The sequence below is a fragment of the Echinops telfairi genome, unplaced genomic scaffold, assembly GCF_000313985.2.
Source record: "Echinops telfairi isolate 266 unplaced genomic scaffold, ASM31398v2 ScPeMD7_7458;HRSCAF=8496, whole genome shotgun sequence".
NCBI classification, from domain to species: domain Eukaryota; kingdom Metazoa; phylum Chordata; class Mammalia; order Afrosoricida; family Tenrecidae; genus Echinops; species Echinops telfairi.
The window spans coordinates 35,984,722-35,999,152 of record NW_022111358.1 but is presented as its reverse complement, the minus strand read 5'-3'; the positions used below and the strand labels follow the sequence as shown (position 1 = coordinate 35,999,152).

General features: G+C 41.6%; 1 protein-coding gene across 2 annotated transcripts in view; it reads right to left on the bottom strand.

The window, feature by feature from the left end:
• MILR1 (mast cell immunoglobulin like receptor 1) overlaps positions 1-4,376 on the bottom strand; it is a 39,424-nt gene extending 35,048 nt beyond the window's left edge. For both annotated transcript variants that reach the window (XM_045299921.1, XM_045299922.1), the window contains exon 1: positions 4,265-4,376. In XM_045299921.1, the coding sequence (XP_045155856.1) occupies positions 4,265-4,361 (97 nt within the window). In that variant the 5' untranslated portion in view covers positions 4,362-4,376. The remainder of the gene's footprint in view (positions 1-4,264) is intronic.
• Between the last annotated feature and the right edge of the window lie 10,055 nt (positions 4,377-14,431).

The window sequence follows — 14,431 nt, the reverse complement described above, 5'->3', positions numbered from 1 at the left end:
CTGATATTACATAATAGGCTTTTCCAACACCAACAAGCTGTGAATTAGGAGTGCCTTTTCACAACGGAAGATGACGCTACACGTGGCCCTCCCCTGATGAACTACGTAGGAATCAGGTAGACTTATCTTGTGGGAAACGATGTTGAAGAAGCTCAGTATCATTTGCCATCACAGGCCCAGGTGCCAATGCGGAGCAGATGAGTCATTGCTCGTATCCAACTTTACATTACAGTCAAAGAACATGAAAACAGTGCATGAGAGCCAAAGTGCAGCCTTGAGTATATTCCACCTAAATCTAGAGACCATCTCCGAACACATTTGACGCACATTAAATACTAATGACCGACGACCAGCGGGGTTGTGGAATGACGTTATGGACTTCACACACGAAGAGAGCAAAGCCAAACAACAAACTCAGGGCCACACGCGTCCATTCCGCCTCCCAGCAACACGACAGGAAAGGGTAAAATTGCCCTCATAGGTTTCCGAGCATGTAACATTTTACAAGAGGAGACAGCTTCCTCTTTCTCCCAAAGAAAGCAAAAGAGATTATTAAAATAACAGTAAAGAAAGAAAAGACCAAAATGGGTCTATGAAGAAACTCTGGACATTACTCTTGAATGCAAAGTAGCAAACGGAAGAAATGTTGGGGCAAAAGCTAACAGGGCTGCCCGAGAAGACAGAATAAACTATTGTAGTGAAATACACAAAGACATGAGGTTAGAAACCCCAAAGGAAGACCATGCTCGACACCTCACAAGCTGAAGGAATGCAAGAAAAAAAAACCACGTTTCAATTGACAATATTGAAGGATTCCATTGGGAAAAGACTGGGCAGCTAAGAAGGAATCAAAAGAAGGTGGAAGGCATATGCAGTCGGCATACCAAAAATAATTGTGTGATGTGCGACCACGGCAGGAGATAACATAAGATCCAAGACCAATTGTGTTGATGGATGAAATCCCAGCTTACACTATGGGCACTGGTAAAACAAGATTTCCGAAAATGATAGACTACCAGCTGAAGTGTTTCAACAAACATATGAAACACTGGAAGCATTCACTCACCTGGGCCAAAAAAATCAGTAAAGCCTGGCCAACTGACTGGAAGAGAGCCTTATTCATGCTCATATCAAAGAAAGGTGACCTCACACAATGCAGACATTACCAAATAGCATCATTTACCCCAGGCACATAAACTCTGGCTTCCACAATGGACCCCTACCTGGCAACCCTTGTGCGAATGGCACAACAGTAGGCAGTGTTTTGCTCTCTGCACGTGGGAGTCAGCTCGATGGCACCTAGCAACTACAACACCTACGACTCTTATGTTAGCCCAACTTCAAGACAAGACCCAGCTTTCTCCTTCTGACCAAATAGCCACCCCCAAAATTCCTCCGTGTGGAAATGCTGATTGAAAAGATACGCCACTAATAAAACCATGAGGCAAATGTGAATTAAAACAACATTGAAAAGTCACTTTCATTCATTAGATTGGCACAAATTTAAAAGATGATTGGCCACTGGGTGTGGAGAAACTCACCCTCACTCCCTCTGTTGGTGACCATGTATTTGGCTATGCTTAACCTCTTGGTAAAACCAGATAGCCCAAACCACTAAAGGCGTGCGGCAGAGCAACCGTGGGAGCAGAGCAGGGAGCCCCTGAGGGAGTACAAAGGACAGACTCTGGGGCCAGAGCGGGCACCCCATTGGACCTCACTGGAGGACACCCCTAGAGTTCAAAAATCAGACCTTGATCTATTTACAGGCTTTTCTTTCTTTAAAAAATTTTTTTCTTTTAATTAATTTATTCCTTTATGGGTCATTGGTTTTCTTTTTTGTTGTCATCGCTGTGTTCTCATTCATCACCTGTCTTGCTATGGCTTAATTTCTGGTGCATATTATTATCTCTACAGATCTATCTAAATAAGATAGGCTGGATGAACAGTCTGGAGGATAAAACAACGGGACCTATGGTTCGGGGGGGACATGGGAGAGGGGGAGGTGGGAGTAGGAAGGTGGTGTTGACCAACCCAGGGACAGGAGAGCAACAAGTGATTCAAAATTAGTGGCAAGGAGGGTGTGAGAGGCCTGGTAGGGATTCAGCAAGGCCAATGTAACCGAGAGAAATTACTGAAACCCAAATGAAGGCTGAGCATGATAATGGGACAAGAGGAAAGTAAAAGGAAATAGAGGAAAGAACTAGGTGACAAAGGGTATTTATAGAGGTCTAAATACTGGCATGTACATGTGTAAATATATTTATATAGGAGAGTGGGGAAATAGATCTACATGCATATACTTATAGGTTTAGTATTAAGGCAGCAAATGGACATAAGGCCTCCACTCTAGTACTTACTCAATGCAAGAACATGTTGCTCTATTAATTTGGCATTCCATGATGCACACCTTCCCGACACAATTGCTGAAGACAAACGTGTGCATAAGCAAATGTGGTGAAGAAAGCTGATGGTGCCTGGCTATCAAGCGATATAGCGTCTGGGGTCTTAAAGGCTTGAAGATAAACAAGCGGCCATCTAGCTCAGAAGCAACAAAGCCCACATGGAAGAAGCACACCAGCCTGTATGACCACGAGCTGTCAAAGGGATCAGGTATCAAGCATCAAAGAACAAAAAATCATATCATTGTAAATGTGGGTGAGTACAGAGTGGAGACTCAAAGCCCATTGGTAGGCAACTGGACACCCCCTTACTGAAGGGTTGTGGGGAGGAGATGAGCCAATTAGGATGCAGGGTAGCAACAATGAAACATATAATTTTCCTCTAGTTCTTAAATGCTTCCTCCCCCCACTATTATGATCCCAATTCTACCTTACAAATCCAGGTAGACCAGAGGATGTACACTGGTACAGATAGCAACTGGAAACAGAGAATCCAGGACAGATGGCCCCTTCAGGACCAGTGGTGAGAGTGGTGATGCCTGGAGGGTGGAGGGAATGTGGGATGAAAAGGGGGAACTGATCACAAGAATCTACATGTAGCCTCCTCCCTGGGGGATGGACAGCAGAGAAGAGGGCAGTGGGAGACGTCAGACAGAGTAACATATGACAAAATAATAATAATTTATGAATTATGAAGGGTTCATGAGGGAGAGGGGAGTGGGGAGGGAGGGGGGAAATGAGGATCCCATATTAAGGGCTCAAGTAGAAAGCAAATGTTTTGAGAATGATGATGGCAACAAATGTACATATGTGCTTGACACAATGGAAGCATGCATGGGTTGTGATAAGAATTGTACGAGCCCCCAATAAAATGATTAAAAAAAAACAAAACAAAACTAGGTAGCCATGTCTATAACAATTTAAATGCTCATTCCTTTTGACTTGGCAATTTTACTTCTAGGATTTTATGACTGACATAATGTTATATGTGCATAATGATATATAACATATAACCACAATGCCTGTTTATAAGGGTAGTTAATGTATGTTACTTTAAAAGGCAAATCAAGAAAGGAATGGTTAAATGAATTAATGAAATACAATGTAGTTGTTGAACGAATAAGCTAAATCTACATGTCCTTCCTAGAAAGATACCTGTGATACATCATCAAGCTAAAAAACAAAGCAAAACAAAAAGTCACACAAGAGAGTGTGTTCTAGGACACTGCACGGCTGTCCATAGTGGTTGCCTCTGGAAGTGGGAGCGGAGAGAGGTGGGGGTGGGGGTAACAGGTCTTCCACATTTTTCCAGAGTAGCAATGTCAAACTTGGTTATCACTGCCAGATGGCTCGCCACCCCTTGGCCATTGTGCTGAGGAACACTTGTGCCTTCTCACTCTCGACTCCTACGCGCTCTCCCAGATAGGTGCTTGAACGATGCCCACGTCACAGGTGAAGTTACGTAACCGTAAAGTGGTCGCCCCTGATGCCCCCAGTGACATAAGATAGATGTAGAACCAGGATGAGGACCAGGGCAGTCTAGCTCTATAATGATAAACTACCTCCCAGTATGCATCTTTAATGTTACTTGAGTTATTTTACAATGGTTGTATGTTGGTGTTCTGATTTAAAAAACAGCGAAGGAGACATTTCATTGTAAAAACACTATCAATCTTTTGACTCTGAATCTTGGGGGAAATGCTCCTCCTCCGCTCCCTGAGAGATTCCATTTCAAACCGTAGGTGACTGAAACCAACAACAACAAACCTCGTTGGCTGTCTCTCTACAAGCAGAGACATTCATGGAAGGTCATGTTTGAAGCTGACTGACCACGTTTCTAGGAGGAAGAAGGGACTGGCACTGACCGTCTGTTATCTTCTTCGGCTCCTTCGGCTTTTTGTCCGGCGCGGTTTCTGGAATGGAAAGAGAGAAGAGGAACACGAGCAGAGTCCGCGTCCACATGGTGCGCTGGTTTGGAGGTTGTCGCTGCAAAATGATGGCCGGTTCTTCTGTGTCACCATGAAGAAGTCCCTCCGGTCAAGCGACGCGGCGTTCTCCCCAGTGAAGTCACTGAGAAGTCAAAGGGGCTGAGCCGCCGGACACGGTGACTCACTTGGAGAACTTCCTTCTCTGAGTGACTGAGGAAGTCGAGGGGCCTGTCTGAGCTTTGCACAATATCCCGGGTTGGTTCCTTTGAGGTTCTAGTAAAGAGAGACAGATGCACTAGATTGTGCTTTCTTTCTTTCTTTTTTAAATTGTACTAAAGTAGAATAACAAAATATTTTACTAAAACATACGATTTACGGAAGTTTCCGGACAAGCCAGACAAACCGGCCAGAAGCGTTTGGGCGAAGAAGGGTCTACATGTGCAGCAGAGTCACGATGGTAGTCCGAGGGTTAATGCCCCCGTTTTGGTTCCGACAATCAAGCTTGCCCACCTACAGCGTCTCCGGAAAGTTACACTGGTGAGGGTATATTCCAAAGAACAACTGGTTCGCTGCTTTTAACCAATGCAATTAGGTCCCCATAAAGGGGGGCAGACATGGAAAAATAGTAACAATGTATAAATGATCAAGGGTTTATGAGGGAGGAGGGGTGGAGAGGGAGGGAAAAAATGAGGAGCCGATACCAAGGGCTCAAGTAAAAAGAAAATGTTCTGAAAATGATGATGGCAACAAATGTACAAATGTGCTTGACACAATGAATGGATGGATGGATGGATTGTAACAAGAGCTTTTTAAAACTACCTCTCCCACCTCAAAAAATAAAATAAAGAAAAACACCCACAGCCCTGCAGCTAACCTGAGACTGCCTTAGCTCCCAGTGCTTGATGCCGAGCCGACTGGAATTGGACAGTGAGTGATGTAAAGTGTCACACGGCAAAGACGTCACTTTGAAGAGCCAATTGCCTCATACGCATGGGGACGTTGGACCATAAATTAGGAAGATTGCAGTTGAGTTGATGCGCTTGGGTTATGGTGTTGCAAAGAACATTGAAATAACAAAGGGCTGTCCATGGAACTGGTGGGTTTGAACCATTGACTGTGTGGCTAACAACTCGGTGTACAACCCACTGCACCCTGGGAATTCCTGAGGGGTAAAAGAAAACACTGATTTAATCTCTGCGGGATGCCCCTCAATGCCAGCATTTCTGCAAAAGAGGACTTTGAGGTTGGGCATCAGGGACAGATCTGGGGCGTTTCTATCACTGTCTGCCACACTTGCCAGCAGAGGGCAGGTTGGGTCCTGAGAGCCATTGCACCTGGGAGGACTGGGCCTTTCAACAAAAGTTTGGATCACTTCTGTGCTTGAAACCACTGGCTGGGGTTGGGAGCTGGCAGATGAGACCAGGGGAAGTACAACTCACAGCTGTTACAAATATTGATGGGAGGCTCTAGTCAGGCCCAGGAAAGGGAAGTTATTTGTGTAAAGTTACACAATACATCAGAAATAAAGTCTCAGGTCAAAAAGATACAAACTTATCCGTGTTTTCTTTACCCCTCTGGACCAAAATCATGCAAATGCACAGTGTTGTTGTCCACATAGAATTAATATAATTATATGAAATGATACTTTATATCATTCATTTCATTATATTGACAAGACTAATGGCAGTCACTAGTAATCAAATCAATAAAGGCAACGATGATTCCTTTCTCCTCATGTGTTAAGTGCTTTAAGCTGGTAATGTCATTTTATCTTTACAAAACCTCCATAATGTGTGCAGAGGTGCTATTACAAAGATTGGGCAATCAGCAGAGTCATAGAAATAAATATTTAACTCAATGTGCGAATCGCAAATGCAATACGTTCCCTCTTCATCTCTACATAAACTAAGCTGCATCACAAAACTCTTATCAAGTGATACAGGCGTTCATGCAAATTGTTAGTAGACTAATTCTAATAAGTTGCAAAGTTCGGTGGAGTGGGTAGCGCGGTCTTTGGCGAGCGCTCACTGTGATGATTCGCTATGGGATCTGCCTTAAACTGTGCCAGTGAATCCCTGGAATTGGTGGTTACTGGGTGATGTGTAGTCTTAACAAACAGAGATTCTCTTCATGCCAATGATATTATTCATGGTATGAAATTCTCAGTCCCTCTGATAATGATAACAATTTTGAAAGGTAAGCTATTCTAGCTGCATATTGCTATTTGAAATGGTCAAATTTCAAATATTTTTATTATCTAATAGTTCTCAGACATAAAAATCATTGATTTAGAATGCCATATTGAAGATGGTGTGTTTATCTTTACACAGAGCTTTTCAAACCCCATTTGGTCAAGTGTCAGGATTCTATTAATTGAAATGACTTACAAAACAGTGTTTTCACTTTTGTGTTCCATCAAAACGGCATTTTCATATAATTGATTTGATAATTAACATGTTCTCTTGGAAGAGATTATTCATTTATGTACAAGTGGCAAATCATATTTCTTCATTTTGTATTACTTTTAACTTCTATTTCATCCATCAAATAATCTGAAAGTATTGACATCTGTGTTAGAATGGGACTAAAGATAAAGCTTTGAAAATTTTTCATTTCCCAAATACCTCACCAGTTTTCAGCTATTTGACAAGCTCCTGTGTCACAAGTTCATCAGGGTCCAATAAAAACTCAAACCAAACTTGCAGTCATTGAGTGCGTTCTAACTCCTAGCAGCCTTTAAGACAGGCTGGAACTGCCCCTGTGGGTTTCCAAGACTGCAGGCAGCTCTCTCGAAGCCTCCTCTTTCTCCCACGGAGTGGCTGGTGGTTTCAGCTGCTGACCTCATGATTCGAAGCCAGGGAGTAACTCACTCCCCACCAGAGCTCCTATTATGCCAATAGCCTTCCCGTTTTCATTACTGATTCACCAGTCTTGAGATGTGTGATAATTGGAGTTTAAGAACGAAAAGAATGTTTTGAAACTGATTGTGGTAGCAATTATACAATACCGCTTGATGTGATTGAACGATGGAACAAGACATCTGTATTAGTTCCCAATAAAATGGTAAAAACAAACAAACATGGAAAAAAAACAAAGCGCCATATTATTGAGGAACAAACAAACGGGTGTATCCATACACAATGGAATATTATGCACCAACGAAAAGGAGTGGCAACGCTCTAAAACACAACAAAATACGGACAAAATTAGAGAACAAAATGCTTAACAATGCTTAACAAATTTAGTCAAAAGATAAGTATTTAATAACACCATTATTATAAGAAAAAAAATGTGGCTTATATACCAAAGACGAAGCCTTTCCTTCTTAAGCGCCTTGACATCAGTTCCCTTTTACCCACCTCCCCTCTGCATGGAAATTTCTGCAATCAACATAATGTTCATGTTGTACTCTTTATTTCTTTGGGTATAAAAGCAGTAGAGTTATTGCTGGATCATACGGGTTACAAAATTATCATTTGTATTTATTTTTATTAAAAGATCATTTTCTTGGGGGCTCTCCCAACTGTTATAACAATCCATACATCAATTGTATCAAGCCTATCTGTGCATATGTTGTCACATTCTTTTCTAGACAGTTACTTTCTATTGAGTCCTTGGTATCAGCTCCTCTTTTTTCCCTCCCTCCCCTTGACAAAGTATAAATTATGATTATTTTCATGTCTTGCACCAACTGCTGTCTCCCTTCCCCCATGGTTTCTGTTGTTCCTCCCCCGGAGGCTGTGTGTGGCTGTGTGTTGATCACTGAGATCGGTTCCCCCTCGTTTGTATTTGTTTAAGGAAGTACCATACAGATATCCATCGCGGTTGTGCAACCCTACAGGCCCCGCAGCAATGTAAAAATGTTCCATTCTCTCCACATCCTTTCCGGCATTTTACTAAACTCTATTGTATTGAATTTTGTTCCAAGTGTCGCTGTGAGGTGCTAGCTTGTTGTTTTAATTTGTATTTCTCTTATTGCTAAGGATTATGAACATTTCTTCATATGGTTGTTGGCTTCCTGAATGTTTTCTTTGATAAATTTTCTATTTCTGTCTCGTACCCATTTTTTGATTGAGCTATTTGTATTTGTCTTGTTAACTTATTGTGGATTTCTATACGTTTGAGAGATTAACCACTTTTTATCTGATGTTTTATTACTGATTATTTCTTCCCAATCTGTGGGTTCCCTGATGACTCTTTTGATGAAGTCTTTTGATATGCATAAATGTCATATTTTTAGTAGGTCCCAGTTTCTTATTTCTTCTACATTTGTCTGCAGATATTTTTCGTTCGGTTGGTAGTGCGCTTATGCCTTGTTAGGGACTTTTACGTTTGTCCCTATTTTTTCATTGTTGGTCTTTATAATTGGTGGTGTATATTTAGGTCTCTGACCCACCTTGACTTCATTTTTGTGTATGGTGTGAGGTATGGGCACTGCTTCATTCCTTTGCCGTGAAGATCTGGTTTTTCCAGCACCGTTTGTTAAAAAGGCTCTCTCTTCCCCATTCATGTGTTTTAGTCCTTGATCAAAGATTAGGTGTGCGTAGCTCCTGGGTTGTATTTCTGGGATCTCAATTCTAATCAATTGGTCTTCATGTCTATCACTGTACCTGGGCCAGGCTGTCTTGGTTACTGTGGCTTTATAATAGGTTTTAAAATCTGGAGTGAAAGCCTTCCTACTCTGTTTTCGTTTTTCAACAGTACTTCATTCTTTCCTTCCTTGTCCATGTAAAGTTAGGGATTTATTTTTCCATTTCTTTGAAGAATCGTGGGATTCGGATCAGAATGGCCAAGAATTTGTGAGGTGTTTTTGGTAACACTGACATTTTCACAATGTTTGGTCCGCTTGTCCAGGAGTATCATAGCTCATTCCCTGTGTGTATCCTTTGGTTTCTTTCCCTTTTTTTAATTTAACTTTTTATTGTGTGTTTTGGTTTCTTGTAGGAGTGTTTTGTAGTTTTCCTTGTAGAAGTCTTGTTTCCCTGGTAAGATTTATTCCTAAATATTTTGTCTTTTTCGTCATTATTTTAAACGGCATTGTTCTTTTACTATCTATTTCAATATCATCATCTTTAAAAAACAATAATCCAACTAATTTCTGTCAATTGGTGTTATAACCTGCTACACTGCCAAAATCTTCAGTTAGTTCGAGCAATTATTAAACTGAATGTTTGGGGTTTTCTATGTATATGATTATGTCATCTGCAAATAAAGAGATTTTTCTTTCTTCTGTGCCTATGTGGATATATATTTAATGTCTTATGGCTCTAGCACAGCTGAGCCCAACCGGCCTCGCCTGCACCACACTCCCAACTGTTCCTCTGTTTGAGCCCATCCTCTGACTCAGTTTATGGCTTTTAAGTATATCTCTGTACAAATATTTTAAAATGCTTCAGTTAGTCAAACTTAATAATCATGTATGTCTTTGAGGTTGTGAGTTAGACCTAGAAACCCTTCCCTAACTCAAGATCGTTTTTTACATTCCTTTTCCTTTTTTTTTAAAGGTAAAATGAACATTTTTTTATTTGTTTGTACCAGTATTTAGAGGTCAGCCAGTCCTATTGGTACTGTTATTACCATGATGCCACAGAACACAAATAAGAAACCAGCTAGGCTTTATAGTTAAACCAGAGCAGGAGAATAGAGGAAATCAATGACGCTCCTTATGGCTTAATCTTCCCCGCCCCTGAATTGTTTAGTAAGAAGACTCCCAGTCCTATAAATTGCAAATAATCCCTCACCACACAGCTGTGTACTTTCAGTTCTTATTCTCGAGGCTACATCTTAAATATATCCAAGGTAACATTCTATATAGTCATTCATAGGCAGGGACATCTTATTGCACTGTCCAGAGCAAGTAGCTAAACTATCAGGAGGTTATTTTTAATCTTTGGTTAAATAGCAACCACAATCTTCACCATCACCCCGCCCTCCCCCAACTTACAGTAGGAACTAGGAAAACCAAGTTATCAAAGCAAAAGAGTTCTAAAACAAGAAGTCCTGCAAAAAAGCAAATAGGAGGGAAGGTGGGGTAGAAAGTGGGAACCGATTACAAGGGTCTTCATATAACTCCCTCACTGGGGGACAGACAACAGAAAAGTGAGTGAAGGGAGACATCAGTGTATGACATGACAAAATAATAATAATTTATAAATTATCAAGGGTTTATGAGGGAAGGAGGCAGGGGGAAGGGGGAAAATGAGGAGCTGATACCAAGGACTGAAGTAGAAAGCAAATGTTTTGAGAATGATGATGGCAACAAGTGTACAAATGTGCTTGACACAATGGATGGATGTATGGATTGTGATAAGAGTTGTATGAGCCCCCAGTAAAATGATTTTTTTAAAAAGCTACTTACCGTACCTGAGACTAAAAGAGAGAGAGAGGAGAAAAAGGAAGTAATGTAGTCACTGCCCAGATGGACATGGAACAACATGTCTGTCTTCATAGTCTTCAGATTGAACGCTCATGGACTCATTTTTTTTAACTTTTATTTATTTTTATTTAAAAAATCATTTTATTGATAAGCAAAGGTGGTGAAGAAAGCTGATGGTGCCCAGCTATCAAAGGATATAGCGTCTGGGGTCTTAAAGGCTTGAAGATAAACAAGAGGCCATCAAGCTGAGAAGCAACAAAGCCCACATGGAAGAAGCACACCAGTCTGTGATCATAAGGTGTCGATGTGATCAGGTATCAGCCATCTAAGACCTAGAACAAAATCATACCCAGTGTGAATGGGGATGGGGGGGGGCCATGGAGTGGAGACCCAAAGCCCATCTGACAATTGGACATAACCTCACAGAGGGAAGAAATGATCCAGTTAGGGTGCAGTATAACATCGATGAAACACACAACTTTCCTCTAGTTCTTTGGTGCTTCCTTCCCCCACTATCATGACCTCAATTCTACCTTACAAATGGGATTAGACCAGAACGTGCAAACTGCTACAGATAAGAGCCTAAAACACAGGGAATCCAGGATAAATAACCCTCTCAGGGCCAATAATGAGAGTTGAGATACCAGGAGAATTAAGGGAGGGTGGGGGGAGAAAGGGGGAACCGATCACAAGGATCAACTATAACCCCCTCCCGGGGGGACGAACAATAAAAAGGTGGGTGAGGGACGACAGGATGATGTAAGATATGAAAATATATAATCTATAACTTATCAAGGGTTCATGAGAGAGGGTGGGCAGGGGAGGGAGGGGAAAAAATGGGGAGCTGATATTAGGGGCTCAAGTGGGAAGAGAATGCTTTGAAAATGATGACAGTATATGTGCAAATGTGCTTGACACAATGGATGAATGATTTTTTAGCAGTTTTTTTAATAAATACTTTTATTGGGGACTCTTACATCTCTTATCACACTACATACATGCATCCATTGTGTCATGCACATTTGTACATTTGTTGCTATCATCATTTTCAAAACATTTTCTTTCTACTTAAACCCTTGGTGTCAGCTCCTCATTTTCCCCTCCCTCCCCCATCCTTCCTCACAAACCCTTAATAATTTATAAATTATTATTTTTTCATGTCTTACACTGACCAATGTCTCCATTCATCCACTTTTCTGTTGTTCATCTCCCTGGGAGGGGGTTATACATAGATCATTGTGATCCATTCCCCCTATTTCCCCCCACCTTCCCCTTATCCTCCTGGTATCGGTACTCTCATTATAGGTCCTGAGGGATTTATCTGTCTTGGATTCTCTGTGTTTCCAGCTCTTATCTGTACCCATGTACATGCTCTGGTCTAGCCAGATTTGTAAGGTAGAATTGGGGTCATGATAGTGGGAGGGAGGAAGCATTAAAGAACTAGAGGAAAGTTGTATGTTTCATCGGCGCTAGACTGCACCCTGAATGGCTCATCTCTTCCTAGTGACCCTTCTGTAAGGGGATATCCAATTGCCTACAGATGAGCTCCACTTTGCACTCCCCCTCATTCACAGTGATATGATTTTTTGTTCTGGGTCTTTGATGCCTGATAAATGATTCCATTAACACCTCACGATCTTACAGGTTGGTGTGCTTCCTCCATGTGGACTTTGTTGCTTCTCAGCTAGATGGCCCCTTGTTTGTCTTCAAGCTGCCTTTAAGACCCTAGGCTCTATATCTTATGATAGCCAGACACCATCAACTTTCTTCACCACATTTTCTTATGCATCTGCTTTGTCTTTAGCGATCTTGTTGGGAAGGTGAGCATCAGGGAATACCAGGTTATTAGAACAAAGTGTTCTTGTATTGAGGCAGCACTTGAGTAGAGCCCAATGTCCATCTGCTTCCTTGATACTTAACATATAAATATATGTTCATAGATCTCTTTCCCTATAATTTATAAATATATTTATATGTACATGCCTATATTTAAACCTTTATAAATGCCCTTTGCCTCCTAGTTCTTTCCTCTGTTTCCTTTTACTCTTGTTCCACTATCATGTTTCAGCCTTCATTCGGGTTTCATTAATTCCTCTTGGTTACATTGCCCTTAATCAAGATCTATCAGGCATCCTATGCCCTCCTTGCCTTTGATTTTAGTTCACTTGTTGTTCCTTTGTCCCTGAGTTTGTTAGCACCCACTTCCTTTCCCCCCGCCTCCCCCTCTCCCATGTTCCCCCAGGAACCATTGATCCCATTTTCTCCTCCTTGTTTATCCTGCCTATCTTATTTAGATGGGCATGCAGAGACAATAATAAGCATAAAAACAAGACAGAATAAAACAAAACAACAAAACAAAACAGAAACCAACGACAAAATCAAGAAAAGAAAAGCCCATAAATAGTTCCAGGTTTGTGTGTTGATCTTTAGGAGTGATTTCCTGAGGAGTCTGCTAGGGTGCCATGTCCTGGCCCCAAAGACTATTTTTGGTATTCTCCAGGGATTTCATTGCTTTACTCCCCTTGCTGCTCTGTTGCTCACCTTAGTGTTTCATCCCTGTGTGGTGGGGTAAGATTGGGCACCCTTCCCACATTGTGCCTCCAGTGTTGTCCCCCATAGTGCTATGGACCAGTGGGGACGTCTTGTCTCAGGTGGTGCCAGCCCTATGGTCCTCTACTCTGAGCAGGAACATCGTCCTAAGGTGTTCAGGGGCTCACTTTAAAAAAAATCTAAAGTTTGTATGGCTTTTAGATCACAGATAGACGTTTACTGAAACTGGGGCAGCAGGGATTCTTGTCCACAGTTCTGGAATGGGTTGTTCCAGGTCTGGTTACTCCAAGCCTGACTGTTCCAGGTCTGGCTGTCCCACATTGGAATGTTCCCATATTTGGAGGTAGGAAGCTCAGAGGTCCAGGTATTCTGTAGGTACAGAGACCTTCTGAGTCACACCATGGTTATTCTTGAACTAGTTTGTTGGAGTCCAGCTCCGGGAGGGTTGAACTGGATACCTGAAGGAGGTGCGGAGTCGGCGAACACAGACGAGACAGACATGAGAGATGTTCTGGTGGAAGCAATCTCTGCTGAGTTCTTCCAAACAGCTTTATTTATACCATAACAAGTTTTGCAGACCACTACATAAAAACAATGCCTTTTGATTAACTCCAAAGTCACCCTTATTGTTTCCACTACAACCTGATAAAAGACCATTATAAGGTCTGTACTTTTTTCTATCACTTTCTGTCCTCTTCCTGGTTCTTTCTTTCTGTACTGCTTGTCTTATACGTCACATACTATTCTTGATTGAGGTGTTCAGAAAATTTGGTTAGACTCATATCCTACTCACTGCCCTTTTTTTCCTTCACAATGTTCCTTTTCTCGTTGACTAACTTAACACAATGAAACTACCTCATGTGCTACTTCAAAGCTTAATATCTACAAGCAGAGTGAAATGCTTCTCCGAGTTAAATATTTTCCTTTACAAACTCTCCCATGGTAACTGTTCCATTGTCTACCTATGTCTCTTTTATTTTTATACTCCTGAGGCAGCATGGGGAGCCAAACTGTCTGATTCTTTGCCAAAGCCTTAATGTTTCCCCTTTTACATGTTTTCTGTTAATGTTAACCATTCTCTCTCCTTCTCTGTAAGCCCCTGTCCAAGGTAAAGGGGCGTCAGTTGGGGGAGGCAGTCTATAAGGTCCTCTATATCGGGGAGGCCAAAAGAGTCTCCC